At 38.5% G+C, this 15,520-nt stretch overlaps 6 protein-coding genes across 7 annotated transcripts in view; 3 read left to right on the plus strand and 3 right to left on the minus strand.

Annotated features, from left to right (window-relative positions):
- LOC6040854 (ubiquitin-conjugating enzyme E2Q-like protein 1) overlaps positions 1-15,520 on the minus strand; it is a 174,194-nt gene that overhangs the window by 81,273 nt on the left and 77,401 nt on the right. The gene's annotated exons all lie outside the window — the stretch shown is intronic.
- Positions 5,253-6,251, plus strand: LOC6040857 (microfibril-associated glycoprotein 4). Its single transcript, XM_038253341.1, has 3 exons — positions 5,253-5,366; positions 5,425-5,964; positions 6,020-6,251. Exons 1-3 carry the CDS (start codon positions 5,266-5,268, stop codon positions 6,135-6,137), a joined length of 759 nt encoding a protein of 252 aa, XP_038109269.1. The 5' UTR covers positions 5,253-5,265; the 3' UTR covers positions 6,138-6,251.
- Positions 6,386-7,086, plus strand: LOC119766900 (microfibril-associated glycoprotein 4-like). Its single transcript, XM_038253342.1, is given in 2 exon segments — positions 6,386-6,687; positions 6,689-7,086. Coding segments are annotated over 2 exon segments (585 nt in total). The 5' UTR covers positions 6,386-6,462; the 3' UTR covers positions 7,049-7,086.
- On the minus strand, positions 7,466-8,290 carry LOC6040858 (angiopoietin-related protein 1). The gene is made up of 2 exons (XM_001850137.2): positions 8,220-8,290; positions 7,466-8,156 (listed from the first exon to the last, which is right to left on the minus strand). The coding sequence occupies exons 1-2, from the start codon at positions 8,288-8,290 to the stop codon at positions 7,466-7,468; spliced, it is 762 nt and encodes a 253-aa protein (XP_001850189.2).
- On the minus strand, positions 12,115-12,939 carry LOC6040860 (angiopoietin-related protein 1). The gene is made up of 2 exons (XM_001850138.1): positions 12,869-12,939; positions 12,115-12,805 (listed from the first exon to the last, which is right to left on the minus strand). Exons 1-2 carry the CDS (start codon positions 12,937-12,939, stop codon positions 12,115-12,117), a joined length of 762 nt encoding a protein of 253 aa, XP_001850190.1.
- Positions 13,633-14,456, plus strand: LOC6040861 (angiopoietin-related protein 1). Its single transcript, XM_001850139.2, has 2 exons — positions 13,633-13,703; positions 13,766-14,456. Exons 1-2 carry the CDS (start codon positions 13,633-13,635, stop codon positions 14,454-14,456), a joined length of 762 nt encoding a protein of 253 aa, XP_001850191.2.

Here is a 15,520-nt window from a genome sequence, read left to right on the forward strand (position 1 = left end):
CGTCACTATTTTTAAAAATTGAAAAACTGCAAATATTTCGCTAAAATCAAACTTTCGGTGGCTATATCTTGAAAACGGAGCCCTTTATCAAAAAATCTGTACAGTTTTTTTCGATTGCAAATTCAATTTTGCATTAAAAAGTAAAGTCAAACTAGTTTTTGCATGAAACTTAAATTTTTTCCAAGAATCACTATTTTTTCAAAAATTTATAACTCTGCGGCAGATTTTTTGACCATGTTTCTCTATGGCTCAAAAGTTGCGGATTTTTGTCCCCTAAAACATATCAAAAAATCTCGAAAATCAAAAAATACGTATTTTGGGAAATTGAGTTTCAGTAAAAAAAATGTTGATAAAAAAATCTGCAATTTTTTTCCGTGTACCTATTTTTTCTCAAAAGTCCTCAACAATATCTACAACTTTACCGAAGACACCAAATTGATCAGAAAATTCACTCAAAAGTTACAGCTGTTTGAATATTTACATACCATTTTTGTATGGACAGCAGCCACAAAGTTTGAGCCAAATCAAAAAATACAAATAAAATCCATTTCCGGTTTTGGTAGAGAATTGATCATAATTTTTGCATGCGTTATCCCTGCTCTCGGCACGGCATAAGAGAGCAGCAAATTTCCCCTTTTTCTTTTTCAGTTGGCTTCTTTTGTGCGGCAGGTCGGGAAATATGGTTCGGAATCGTCGGCGTTGTCTCGTAGGAAAATGTTCTTTATTTCGTTATCTTTTTGTTGGCTGGAAATTTGTTAGCGAGTACGCCCGGGGAGTTTCTTGGGGCTTACTTTATGATGAACAGGGTTGACAGAGCAAGTTTATTTTGCTTAAAACGAGAAATTGAAATTTTGATTATATTTTAATGAGCGAAATTTCATTCAGTATAAACTTGAGCTTAAATGATGTATTGAAAATAATAAATTTGAATTTCAACCATTTCTATTTATTAATTTTTGGATTCGTCGACGTTTGTTTTATTAGCTTTTTTCAAAGCAAATTGATTAAATTTTTAAATTGTGAATTGATTAAACATAACCCCAAACTTCGCTCTCAGCAGGCAATTTTTCTCACCGAAAATACTTGAACTTAGAAGCAGACATAGATATTTTAGTTTTTCAATATATGTTTTTGTTAACGATATGATTTTTATTTTAGGCTGCTATTAAATTTCGCTATTTCTCACTGTTCTGTGTTTTGCGTGCACGTGCACAAACATTGAGCACACACATACTAATACAAAGCGCCACCAAGAGGCAAAAGGTAACTACGAATATTTTTAGCACTTTCGTTAAAAAACATGCGGTTTTGCAAAAAAAAAAATAACAAAACTAATTTTTAAGTGTAGTTTGACTATCAAAATTGTAAATTGTTGCTGATTTGTTCGAAAATTGGATAACAAATAATAAGTTTTTTGCAGCACCCCTTTTAGACAGACATTTCTGTTGCTACCTTTTGGTTCCTTGGATAAGCCATGGATAACTTCAAAGTGTTATAAACAGCGCAGCTACCATCACGCGACGCCACCGTTTTGAAGGAGAAAATGATACAGGTTTTTCAGACTAGTTTCAATACCCTGCTATCATGATCGCCATTGCTTGTCGACGGTCGGTGAACGTAAACACAAAGATAAAAATTAGCACCACTCGAGCAGCCGCATGAACGAGACAACGTGCTCTTTCTCTTTCTCTCGTTTTTCGTCTCTCTCTTCCTTGTGTTTGCTGCGTGGTGACAGTAGTCATTTGAATGCGTTCATTCGTTTGTGTGTGACACGAACGAGAGTAGAATGTAAAAATCAGGTTGTCATGGTGAAGAATATTGGAGTGCTCTGTCACCTATCACAAACAAAGTCGAAATTTCGTAGGCACTGAATCTAGAGAAGGGATATTCTGATCGATGTAGTGTCTTCGGCAAAAATGGTAATAAATAGAAATGTTCGTATAAAAAAAATACACGAAAAATACTTATATTTTGAATAACTTTTCATCACAAAAATTCGATTCCACCGACCAATATCTTTCTTTTTTATTTGTTTTAGTTGACAAAAAGTGACAACTTTTGAGATAAAACATAAGACGGAAGTTGAGTTTTTCGCCATTGCTATAATATGATTTTTAGAATGAAGTTTTCAAAATTAAGAGTCATTTTATTTCTTTTTTTTTTGTTAAAATGCTTAGTATTAAATAAAAAATATGTGTTAACCGGTTTTTTGTTATTCTTAAACATGATGTTTCAACGGCTAATACTCGTTTAGTTTTGATCCACACAATTTTGTTCTTGTCTTGTTTTATGATAAATTTTTATGTATTTATTTGTGCATTTATCTTGTTTAGTTTTTGTCATTTATTGTGCCTTTTTGGGCATATTCTACAACCTCAATAATTATCTTTTGAGAATTTGCTGTTTTTTCAAATGTTTTTAACACTTTGTGTTTAAGGGCACAATCTGCGATATATATTCAAATTTAATGCACATATTACGATGCCTATTTTCTTTTTTGTACAAAGCTTGCTGGTTTTCCTATCTAGGGGAAATATACCGCTTCTCAGCCTATTTCTATTATCGGCCTATCAGCACAACTTTTAAAAGTATTTGCAACGGCCTTAATATTAGAATTTTTTATAACAAAATTGCTGTTTGCCTAAAAATTGCTTCAAAATTTTCTTTAAAAAATGATAAATACTTATTCGTTTTTTGTTTGTTGATAAATATATTCAGACTTGAAATAGATATTTGCAATTGAAAAAAACATTTGAAATTATGTTGTTTTTCAAATGAAAGCAAATAATTTTCTAAGCTTTTTTTTTGTAAAAAAATAAAGAGATAAATATAAAATAATCTAAATTTTGGGGTGCATCTTCAAAACTAAAAAAACGTTCTCTTATCACTGAAGATTTTCTAATTGTATAATTGGATAAAACTTTTTCTTCTGATTTCTTATGTCAAAGTGAAGCATCTTGTTTAATTGTTTTGCAATACAAGGCTCCTTTAAAATTTTGGAGCAGTCCATTCATTTTGAAAATATTTCAAAATCAAATAAACACTATTTGAGCCATCTTTCAAAGACATCTTAATTAAAATTCTTAAAATACTTTTTGCAAAGAGATGAAGAAAAAAATCACTGAGATTCATATTTTGACATTTAATTTCGATGTTAGAAAAGCAAAAATGCAAGGATGGAAATGCTTTGCTTTTCTAACATCGAAATTAAATGTCAAAATATGAATCCCAGTGATCTTTTTCTTCATCTCTTTGCAAAAAATATTTTAAGAATTTTAATTAAGATGTCTTTGAAAGATGGCTCAAATAGTGTTTATTTGATTTTGAAATATTTTCAACCTTTTAAAATTTTATAAGACACATTTTTTGAATCATCATCTATCAAAATTTAACAAAATCCCTCTTTGATTGCAATTTGGTATAAAAGCCACAAATGAAAATTTAAAAATATCGATTAGTTTTTATTTGATTCCAAAAACTACTTTTACGATAATTTATTTTTGATCCTCTATACACAAAAAAAATAAAAAATCAGACTGGGTAAAGTTTATAAAAAACTAGTTTATGTAAAAAAAGAGTAAAACGATAAAACATAGTACGTGTGCTCATTTTTTTTTCAACTTCCACATCATAGTCAACAACTTTGACAAAGATATCAAAATGATCTGAAAAGTCCTTCTCGAGATACAGATTTCTGAATGTTTTCAAGTTTTTGTAAGGACATCCTCCAAATTTGTATCAAGACTTGCACGAAAATCAATCATGTAAAATAGCTTGTTTTGACAAATGGAATCAATCCAAATAAAAAAGGTAAAAAAGGTTTTAGAATTCGTTAAAATTACTCTGAACTTGTATGGTGGGACTAAGGTATGAAAAACGTATTTTGATCACAAGAATTGGATAAAAAAAAAACAAGTAAATTGTGGCTCCATAACCACAGCAGATAGAGTTCAGGACATTTCCCATTCAACATTTCTTAGCATGGTTTCTCCCAGAAAAAAATATTCCAATGAATTATCCGAACTGTAAACATGACGTCGTAGGTCTGACTATTCTAATTTTTCGGGATACTTTCGATGGGCTGCGAAAGGGTTGGTAGGATTGGCTAGACTATTAGCTAGCTATGAGTGGAACAAATAGTAAAATAATCAATTTTTCGAAACAACTACTGCAATTTTTTCAAATCATCATTAAACTATGTTTTAAAATTTGTTCATTTTCCTCCAAACTACCGGTTCACGACTCCCTCTGCCCAACGTTCCACGTCTTGCGCCACGTGTCCCTCGATAGTTCCTCCAACCAACAACTGGAGGTCACTTTGCCATAGTGGCGAGACCAACTCTCTTGAGGAAAGCGGGGCGACGGTACCGAAAATAAATTTCTTGATATTACTACTTCTGGTGTTTGCGCTTTTAATTGCAACCGACGTCGACCTGCTACTCCTCCTTTTCAAAAGGGGTGGTGGCGGTGGGTGGAGTTTTCTTTTGTTGTTGTTGCTGTAACAGACTGGCGGGATGTTGCAACCAGCAGCATCGGCCCCAACGGCGAGAACGTCGTCCTTGGGGCACGTTTTTGGACGAGGAAAAAAAGGGTTGAAACAAGGAAAGAAAGTGAAACAGCAAGAACAAGAACAAGCTCCGAGCAATTAGTGCTTCCTTGTGTGCTGGCGGCGTTTTTTTGGAAAGAGCAACGGGTTGCATTTTTTTTTCTGTGGTGGTGGTGGAGTTGTGAAAGAACCGACAGCCGAGAGCCAGGAAGAACGGGTTGATAAGCCATTTCCGGAATCTTGTTTTCTCTTTTTTCGGGGATGGAAAATGGGCCCCTTGAAAAAAAAAAAGTGCGCTCTTGACGGCCAACATATGGTTCCTCGCAGGCACGTTCTCATTTGGAACTGTCGCCGGCGCTACACTAATGTTTTCACTTATGAGGGCTTTTTTGTGCTTCAAGTGAGGAAAATGAGCATGTGTGCTTGAAGGAGGATTCTTCTATTTTTTTTATTAAGAAAGAGTGTTTAAGCACTGCAACGGATGTGACTTTTATTAAATCCTCTATTTTGAAACTTATTGAACTTGAATTCTGACAATTTAAGGTACATATTTCTACAAAGCCAACATTTTTTTTCAGGAAGCTTGAGATATTAAAATTGTTAAGTTATCACCAACTCTTTAGATAACCTAATCGATGATTGACTCGGAGAGCCTCAACTGGTGTCAATATTTATGGTACAATAAAACCAACCATATAAAGAGTAGCAAGTTTCGTCAAATGGCAGTCATTTTGCGTCTCAAAATGGGTCGGATTACGTTACTTTCAGTGTCGGTTGTGCTTTTAGCTGCGCACCTCTCTAGTGCAGAATTAGAGCAAAGGTTTGTTTAATTTTAAAGAAAAATTAATGTGATTGAATTAAGATCTTCGAACTACCAGTGCCGACCTCCGCACCACCTCCAACTTGCCCCAGTCGTGCTCGCAGGAAGCGAGTCGTCACTCGGGCGTCCAGCTGATCCATCCCCAGCCCGGCTTCGGCGAACCGTTCGCGGTGTTCTGCGACCAAGCTTACGAAAACGGTGACTGGGTTGTGATCCAGAATCGCTATGCGGGCTCGGTGCACTTTTACCGCGGTTGGGCCGATTACGAGCGCGGCTTCGGCAACATGAACGGTGAATTTTGGCTTGGCCTGCAGAAGATCCACGAGCTGACCTACTCGCGGCGGTACGTGCTGCACGTGTTGCTGGAGGACTGGGAGGGGATTCGGGCGGTGGCACGGTACAGTGACTTCCTGATGACCGGACCCGAGGAGGGCTATGAGCTGCGATCGCTGGGGAATTACAGCGGAAACGCTGGAGATGCGATGAGTTACAACTTGGGCATGAAGTTCAGTACCTTCGACAACGATAACGACCCGGTGACTAGCAATTGTGCGGTGAATTTGAAGAGCGCGTGGTGGTTCAGGGCGTGTTCTTTGGGGTACGGTAGAAGTGACCTTTGGTGAAATATTGTCTAACGTTTTTTCCTTTTGCAGCAACCTGAATGGATTGCACATGGAAGCATTGAACGTTACGTCAATGTTCTGGAACACTTTCAGAGATGACTTCTACGGACTCCGAACTTCTCGGATGATGATTAAAGCTGTAGACTAGGAGTAGCTGAAAGACTTACTTAAGTATGTGGTTAGGTTTATAAATTCTTGATAAGAATTATCTGTGCTATGAGTTCATAACATGCCACGATCCGATATAAAGGTAATAAAATGATAAAAATTGTCATTGATTACGTCTCACAAAAAGTATGCCAAAAGACCACCATTCAATCGAAACAAACCGCTCAAACAGCTTTACCCAATTTAAATATTGAAATTTTCTTACAAAATGATTCTGGTAACGACCCTAAAATTTCTAATTGTTTTATTAGCATACTCAAATGCAAGTCTCAATTCATGGTAAGTATTAAAAATTCCAGTGAAATATGACGCAACACTACTTGTTTCCTTCAAGCGATTGCGAGTCCGCCAACTCCCGGACAACCTCGAATCTGCCACCAACCTGCTCCCAGGCGTCAAGCCGCCATTCGGGCGTCCAAAGAATTCACCCGCAGTCCGGCTTCAGCGATCCTTTCGAAGTGTTTTGCGACCAAGACTACGAAGGTGGAGGTTGGATCGTGATCCAGAATCGCTACCAAGGGTCGGTTCACGTTTAACCGCGGATGGCGTGATTACGAGCGCGGATTTGGCAACATAGCTGGTGAATTTTGGCTTGGTTTGCGCAAAATTCACGAGCTGACGTATTCCAATCGATACGAACTACGCGTACTGCTGGAGGACTGGGATGGAACTCGAGCGGTGGCACGGTACAGTGACTTTTTGGTGGCTGGTCCGGAGGACAAGTACCAGCTGAGGAGCTTGGGCAGCTTCAGTGGTGATGCGGGAGATTCGATGAGTTACAACCTCAACATGAGCTTCAGTACATTTGACGAGGACAACGACGCGGTTCCGAGCAATTGTGCCGTGAGTTTGAAAGGAGCTTGGTGGTACAGGGATTGTTCGTTGAGGTAACCGTTTTTTATCACCTGTATGGAAGAAAATAAATTATAACGGTATGGGACCATCCACAAACCACGTGGACACTTTTTTGGAAATCTCAACCCCCCCCCCCCTCCTCGTGGACAATTGTCCATACAAAAAAAATCTTTTTTGTATGGATCGTGGACAATCGCCATACCCCCCCCCCCCCTAAAGTGTCCACGTGGTTTATGGATGGTCCCTATTCTCTTTTTTGCAGCAACTTGAACGGATTGCATATGGAAAGTGTCAACGTTACGTTAATGTTTTGGAAATCTTTCAGAGGTGATTTCAATGGACTTAAACAATCCCGCATGATAATTCGTGTAGTAAACTGAGTTGTGATTGTTTGAAAAATAATAATATACATTTAAGAGCAGATAGAAAAGTTTTATTTGATTATTCACTCAATTATTTCTTGGGACGAATCATCATTCTAGTCGCCTTGAGTCCGTAGTTTGTACCCTGGATCGGAGTCCAGAAGTTCACTTCCATATCAACTCCGCCAGTACCACCGTTTTGGTAGAGACCGTTCAAATTGCTGTCACCGCAGGTCATGTCGATGTACCACCATCCACCTCTGCGCGTTGTAACGCACGTGCCCATCATTGCTTCGTTATTTTTGTCAACAGTACTGAACTTTGTTCCCTGGATCATCATCATCGCATCCGTAGTATCGCCGCTGAAGGTGCCCAGCTTCTTGATAGCATATAACTCCGCTTCACCAGCCATCCTGAACTCTCCGTACTTGGCATATTTAACGGTGTCACTCCAATCCGTCAGCAGGATAACCAGCTCGTACTTCTTCGAGTAGGTAATCTCGTGGATCTTATCCAGTCCCAGCCAGAACTCTCCCTTCAAGTTGCCAAATCCACTCTTGTACTCGGCCCATTCTCGCTCAAAGTAAACCGATCCGTCCAAACGGTTCTGGATCACGATCCAACCTCCCTTGTCGTACTTCTGATCGCACAACACTTCGATCTTTGAGCCAAATCCGGGCGATGGTTGAATCTCGTGCACTCCAGTGAAAAGTTGCTTCAACGGAGGATCTGCGCAGGACGCAGGAATAAGGAAGTTGGTACCGCGAGCAAGCTCGTCAGTCCTGTGAAATTAGTAGAATTTTCAATTATTTATCTACATTCAAACCACTTCATTAAATACTTACACGTTCTGCCCATAAGAACCGTGGACTGATGCGATCAGAACAACGACTGCCGCTAAAGCTACACGAGCCATCGTGAAACAGTTACTGAATGAGTTACCTGGGTTAGTCTGTGCCTTTATATAGTGATCTGACTAGTTTGGTGTCCTAATTTTATGCTCATATGCACACGAGATAAAACATAACGATATAACGACTAGATCAACATTGATAAAGCATGTTTGGATTAAAAGAATCGTTTTTACGTTTGAATTTCCAAGCATAGTTATGAAAGTGTCATTGTTTAACCGTAAGAAAAAGCCTTATCAGAAGCATGTGTACTTTTGTTTGCCTAACTCAATGCTGGGGCTCGCAAGATAAACTGGACGAGAATTCAAATTCTTGGTGTAACGACCCCTTATATTTTTGATTATTCGAGAAAAGACGTGTTTTTCAATAATTTGCATCCTGAAATGGTGATGAGATGGAAATTTGGTGTCAAAGGAACAAAGTAAAAGCAAATCTTTCCCAGTTCCTGAGGGGAACACCCTTAGAGAGTATCAAAGCCGGAATTTACAAATCGGATTCAATGGCAGTTTTTTACACAACTAATGTAAACATGTTAAGGTTCATGCTAACATTCCATAGGTCGCCTTCCCTAAGGTCCCCGTTCCCTTTACTAGCCAATCGAATCCAGAAGAGAAACGATCACCAGTTGTGTTGGTTCGAGCCGGGATTTGAAGCCCGATCTACCGCGTACGAGGCGGACGCGTTACCACTGAGCTACGTGGCTCGGTCGGTGTCAAATGGACTTTCATGTAAAATTGAACGCCCGATTTGATGGCGTACTCAGAATAAAAAAAACGTATTATTCATCGAAAAAAAAAAACACTCAAAAATAGTTTTAAAAATCTTGCCAATTTTTGTATTCAACTGTAATTTTAATGACGTAATGACGTGTCATAGTGAGTGAGCATCTAAAATTCCGCGACATGACCCTTAAAATGGGACTGGCTTGCGTACAGTACACTGCTAGTGTACAAGGCGACAAGAAAAATTGAAAATTTTGAAAAATCATAAGAGATACCTCCTAGCTCGATTTTTTAGGCTACAATAAGTAAATGTGATTCAGAATGTTGGTAGCAGGGGGCGCAGGTCTCGCCACATTTTTGTTCAAGTGTGAGATTCTGGCAGGAAATTCAATTTTTTACAACTTTGTCGAAGGGTGCCAGAAGATCTGAGTTGATCCTGATGAGTTTCCAATAATGTTCTGCATCCATATTGACCCAGGAAAAATGTAACTCACATTAGTTAATGTGTATTTTTTTTAATTAAAACGTTACTTAATCTACCTTTAGGTGGTTGGTGCCTTCTTCGCATTCATACACCACACAGCCTCAAAAAAGTGTAAAAATAACAATTGTTTTATCAAAACATATGAGATCCGGCCTAAAAAAAGTGAATTAAAAACACTAAAGTACTTATAACCATTGATAGGGTTGTCAGATCTTCAATCTTTTGGGCTCGTTGGAAAGGTCTTTTGATTACCTATCCAACGATGGGTCGCATGATAGATCCGGACAACTTTTTCATCAAAATATTTGAGATCCGGCCTCAAAAAAGTGTATAATTAATACTTAAGGGCTCATAACTTTTGATGGGGTTGTCAGATCATCAATCTTTTGAACGCATTGGAAAGGTCTTTCAAATACCTTTCTAACAATATATAGCATGATGGGTTTTCTTACAAAAACCACCCTTTTTCAATATTTCAAACTCTAGCCAAATCGTTTTTTTAGCATAACATTTGAAGTACTTTTCTAAACTTCATAATATTAACTAGGGTCTTGTGGGACCCCAAGACGGATCGAATGAGGCTAAAATGGTCCAAATCGGTTTAGCCAGTCCAGAGATAATCGTGTGCATATTTTTCGGTGCACGGACTCACATCCAGACACACGAACAGACATTTGTTCAAAATTTGATTCTGAGTCGATAGGTATGAAGGTGGGTCTAGGAGGACGAATCAAGAAGTTCATTTTTCGAGTGATTTTATAGCCTTTCCTCATTGAGGTGAAGAAGGCAAAAGCATATTTCATCAAAAACATGATTTTTTATTATTTTTTTGTACTAAAGGCTAGTAATCCATAATACATTTCTTCGTAATGACGCTTACGTCACATAGTCAAATCAATGAAAACTATATGTTTTGCTTGCAAATTGAGATTGTTAAACAATGCAAAAGATTTGGAAACATATGAATTGCTGGCAGTAGCTGAAATTGAATTTTCATAGGAAATTTTGAAATTTCGCTACTTTTATTTTACTGTATCTTGGCACTGAAGCGACAAAAAATAACTTTTAAAAAAGCTTTTTTTCAAAAAAATTTTATGTATTGGGTTTGATATGGGTGATGAAAAGAGCGAATGCGTAACGTGATTTCCGAATGTTCCCACTTTGTTTACATCTACAAATTAGGAAGGAACCATCCATAAACCACGTGGACACTTTTTTGGGACCCCCCCCCCTCGTGGACAATTGTCCATACAAAAAAACTTTTTTGTATGGATCGTGGACAATCGCCGTAACAACCCCCCCCCCCCCTTAAAGTGTCCCGAAGCTGTTCAAGCACAAGCATGACTTTTTTCTAACTGATAAATGAGCTGTTTTATGTTTAGTTGTTTGTGTTTCATTTTGGCTAGCTTTTGATATTTTTTGCTGGAAAATTGTGTGTGTGTCAATGAAATCAAGATTAAGACAGCTTCTGGGTGGATATAATCGCATCGACTCCATAAACAATTTCAATTTATAATTATAAAAAAGGCGAACTCGCCTTCAACTTTGTAAATTTTTCTTAACTTCAACATCAGGTCCTCAAAAGCCAAAAAAATCATTCTTGAACAAAAAAACTTTTTTGTATTGTTATCTGTTTACACACAAGACGATGATTCTAGTCAGAAACTTCTGTACTGTACTGTTTTCGTGTAGTTTTTGCCACAGTTTATGTTGTCTAGTTTTCCCACTCTACGTTACATGTAAACACACACATATTTGTAAATAACAGAACACAAACAGGACGAAAAGGTCAGTGAACTTGTCCTGACCGTACATTTTCTTGTAGGAAAACCAAATCAGAACAGTCCGATTCCCTGACAGACCTCAGAGCTGGTCAGAACAGTTAATTTACTGCCAAATACAGCCTAGTTTACGCGAATAAAGTCTTTTTGTATTAAACAGTTTTGTTCTTTGTAATCTGAGTGTTGTAATTTGTATTTACCGGGAAAGAAAGTGCGACAGGATCAACAGACGTTCTTATGTGCGCAAACATTATCGATCATTTAGATAACAATACTCTCTACTTATAGCGAACAGTAAATTGGTTCCACTTTGACAGTTTCAAATTGAGGCCGTTTTGCGAAACATTATTCAGCACCCAGGTTTTGATGCCTATTTTTTTCAAGATGGATTTTTCAAATCAATTCCTTAAAAAAAAACAGGCAAACAAATCATTTTTCCAAATTTAACATGCTGCCAATGAAAAATGATGGCTTCCTGGGTCAATCTAAATACAGAACATTCTTGGAAGAACTTCTAACTATTATTTAAACTGAATTACGAGGAAATTTGAACGCATTTTTTTTTTGGTTATAGAACAAAAAAGGATATTTTTTATGAAAGCAGACCATTTTTCAGTAAAACACAAATCGCGAGTTCTTAAAGATTTTTGGGAATTTTTCGATGTATGAAAACATTGCTTCTGAGGCAAAACCTATCAAAATCCGGAAGAACCCGAAGGATCCCGCAACATTGTAATTTAAGTAACTCACACATTTTTTATATTTTTTTTTTCGGAAATTTGAGTAGAAGAAGCACAAGTTAAAATTAGCATCAGATATTGTAAATACGTTTATTAACTCAATTATTTCTTGGGACGAATCATCATTCTAGTCGCCTTGAGTCCGTAGTTTGTACCCTGGATCGGCGTCCAGAAGTTCACTTCCAGATCAACTCCGCCAGTACCACCGTTTTGGTAGAGACCGTTCAGATTGCTGTCACCGCAGGTCATGTCGATGTACCACCATCCACCTCTGCGCGTTGTAACGCACGTGCCCATCATTGCTTCGTTATTTTTGTCAACAGTACTGAACTTTGTTCCCTGGATCATCATCATCGCATCCGTAGTATCGCCGCTGAAGGTGCCCAGCTTCTTGATAGCATATAACTCCGCTTCACCAGCCATCCTGAACTCTCCGTACTTGGCATATTTAACGGTGTCACTCCAATCCGTCAGCAGGATAACCAGCTCGTACTTCTTCGAGTAGGTAATCTCGTGGATCTTATCCAGTCCCAGCCAGAACTCTCCCTTCAAGTTGCCAAATCCACTCTTGTACTCGGCCCATTCTCGCTCGAAGTAAACCGATCCGTCCAAACGGTTCTGGATCACAATCCAACCTCCCTTGTCGTACTTTTGATCGCACAACACTTCGATCTTTGAGCCAAATCCAGGCGATGGTTGAATCACGTGCACTCCAGTGAAAAGTTGCTTCAAAGGAGGATCTGCGCAGGACGCAGGAATAAGGAAGTTGGTAGCACGACCAAGCTCGTCAGTCCTGTGAAATTAGTAGAATTTTCATTTATTTTTCTACATTCAACCAACTTCATTAAATACTTACACGTTCTGCCCATAAGAACCGTGGACTGATGCGATCAGAACAACGACTGCCGCTAAAGCTACTCGAGCCATCGTGAAACAGTTACTGGATGTGTTACCTGGGTGAGTCTGTTCCTTTATATAGTGATCTGTCCAGGTTGGTGTCCTAATTTTATGCTCTTATGCACACAAGAGATAAAACATAACGAGATAAAGCAATTGCCTAGGCTAGGTCAACATACACACCTAGATTTTGAAATTTATTTAGCGTACATAATTTTAGTTTGACGGTTTCTTTGTTTATTATTTGTTTATCTTATTTATTCTTGATAATAAAGTGTTTCAGAAATGAAATAATTACAAAAAATCATTGAGAAATCTTTCGCACAATATCTCCATTTTTACCCGTTTGTTAGTTTAAAATTTGTAAAGATGCAGTTTCCCGGTTTTTGGGCATGAAGTAATATTTTCTGGGCACTTTCAGATAAGCGAAGCGTTTTCATAATTCTGTTGATGTAGGGCTCTAAACCGCTATTTTTGGGCAATCTCAGCTTGTAACCAGCATACATTGGTTGTTCACATTCTTTCTGGATATGAGTTGTAAAAATATTTAATTTACGATTAGACGCCCTTGTTTAAATTTCGTAACTTGAGCTCTAGCTACAAAACTGGAGTATTTGGATAATTTTGTGTGCATATGAGCATAAAATTAGGACACCAACCTGGACAGATCACTATATAAAGGCACCGACTAGCCAAGGTAACTCATCCAGTAACTGTTTCACGATGGCTCGAGTAGCTTTAGCGGCAGTCGTTGTTCTGATTGTGTCAGTCCACTGTTCTTCTGGGCAAAATTTGTAAGTATTAAATAAGTAGTTTTGACATTAGCATAATTTAATAAAATTCACTATTTGTACAGAACCGACGAGCTTGGTCGTGCTACCAATTTCCTTCTTCCTGCGTCCTGCGCTGATCCTCCGTTGAAGCAGCTTTTCACTGGAGTGCACGAGATTCAACCATCACCTGGATTTGGCTCAAAGATCGAAGTGTTGTGCGATCAGAAGTACGACAAGGGAGGTTGGATCGTGATCCAGAACCGTTTGGACGGATCGGTTTACTTCGAGCGAGAATGGGCCGAGTACAAGAGTGGATTTGGCAACTTGAAGGGAGAGTTCTGGCTGGGACTGGATAAGATCCACGAGATTACCTCCACGAAGAAGTACGAGCTGGTTATTTTGTTGACCGATTGGAGTGACACCGTTAAATTCGCCAAATACAGTGAGTTCAGAGTAGCTGGTGAAGCGGAGTTCTATGCTATTAAGAAGCTGGGCACCTTCAACGGTGATACTACGGATGCGATGATGATGATCCAGGGAACAAAGTTCAGTACTGTTGACAAAAATAACGAAGCAATGATGGGCACGTGCGTTACAACGCGCAGAGGTGGATGGTGGTACATCGAAATGACCTGCGGTGACAGCAATTTGAACGGTCTCTACCAAAACGGTGGTACTGGTGGAGTTGATCTGGAAGTGAACTTCTGGACGCCGATCCAGGGTACAAACTACGGACTGAAGGCGACTAGAATGATGATTCGTCCTAAGAAATAAATGTGTTAATAAACGTATTTACGCGTACCATAGCGGACTTTTTTGTGTTTTGCTGAGAAAATCCATATTCACATTAATCACTCACAAAAACAGATTTCAAGTTGATCAAAATTAAATTAAACTATTCGCTCTACAACATTGCCTTGGCGTTCTCGATTACGAGATTCCTACTCGAAACTAGGAGTCCAAAGGCTTGATTGTTGAGACAATTGCAAACCTTTTTTTACACCTTAGCTTCCTTCCAACCCGGGAATCGAACCAACAACCTTTGGATTGTGACTTCAACTGCCTACCAGCGACTCCACCGCGACAGGACCCAGGAAGTTGACTCCTACACCTGGATTGAGCTAACGACTTAACCTCTAGGTTAGACCGGGTCCAACATTTACTTCCACGTCCGACGGAAGGCGTGATCAGACAAATCTTGTCTCGAAAAATACCACCGGGGCCGACTTTGTCTACAATCCAAGATGTAAACAAGATTATTTTGGAATTGATTAGAAGATTTTTATTTATACAGATCAATAAATTAATGAATATTGTATCCGAGCACTCTCAAGCAACTAACGTTAGAAAAACTACAACGCTTAGTTTGTCCCTCTATAACCGGGGCAATGCGAAGTACACCAACCAAAGCCTTAAACGCATCTCTTCACATTCCTCCCTTGTACCAGTTTGTGCAAATGGAGGCTGCAAAGAGTGCGCTGAGGTTAAGAAAAATACAAAGCACAGTGGAAAGCTCTAGCATTGAGCATCTAAAGATAATATCTTTTATAAAAATTAACAAAAATGTATTTATGACTAGTGACTGGATGGAGAGCACGTTGAACTTAGACGAACCATTCAAGGTGATTGAAACAAATCGCAATGAGTGGGAGTCAGGAGGGCCTCGCGTTTCACCAGGATCTATAATATTTTACACAGATGGTTCAAAAATGGGAAATAAGACAGGTGCAGGGATTACGGGTCCAGGAGTTAGTGTATCGATTCCAATGGGTCAGTGGACAACAGTATTTTTGGCAGAAATTTATGCTATCTTAGAATGTGCATCCATTTGTCTTAGA

Source organism: Culex quinquefasciatus, chromosome 2 (genome assembly GCF_015732765.1).
Source record: "Culex quinquefasciatus strain JHB chromosome 2, VPISU_Cqui_1.0_pri_paternal, whole genome shotgun sequence".
Classification (NCBI taxonomy): Eukaryota; Metazoa; Arthropoda; class Insecta; order Diptera; family Culicidae; genus Culex; species Culex quinquefasciatus.

Excerpts from the sequence above, each read along its gene's own strand:
- LOC6040857 (XM_038253341.1), top strand. The coding sequence starts at position 5,266 with ATGGCAGTCATTTTGCGTCTCAAAATGGGTCGGATTACGTTACTTTCA. Across the intron at positions 5,367-5,424 it reads AGTGCAGAATTAGAGCAAAG|TGCCGACCTCCGCACCACCT; the intron begins GTTTGTTTAATT and ends TCGAACTACCAG. Across the intron at positions 5,965-6,019 it reads TTCAGGGCGTGTTCTTTGGG|CAACCTGAATGGATTGCACA; the intron begins GTACGGTAGAAG and ends TTCCTTTTGCAG.
- LOC6040858 (XM_001850137.2), bottom strand. The coding sequence starts at position 8,290 with ATGGCTCGTGTAGCTTTAGCGGCAGTCGTTGTTCTGATCGCATCAGTC. Across the intron at positions 8,157-8,219 it reads GGTTCTTATGGGCAGAACGT|GACTGACGAGCTTGCTCGCG; the intron begins GTAAGTATTTAA and ends CTAATTTCACAG.
- LOC6040860 (XM_001850138.1), bottom strand. The coding sequence starts at position 12,939 with ATGGCTCGAGTAGCTTTAGCGGCAGTCGTTGTTCTGATCGCATCAGTC. Across the intron at positions 12,806-12,868 it reads GGTTCTTATGGGCAGAACGT|GACTGACGAGCTTGGTCGTG; the intron begins GTAAGTATTTAA and ends CTAATTTCACAG.
- LOC6040861 (XM_001850139.2), top strand. The coding sequence starts at position 13,633 with ATGGCTCGAGTAGCTTTAGCGGCAGTCGTTGTTCTGATTGTGTCAGTC. Across the intron at positions 13,704-13,765 it reads TGTTCTTCTGGGCAAAATTT|AACCGACGAGCTTGGTCGTG; the intron begins GTAAGTATTAAA and ends CTATTTGTACAG.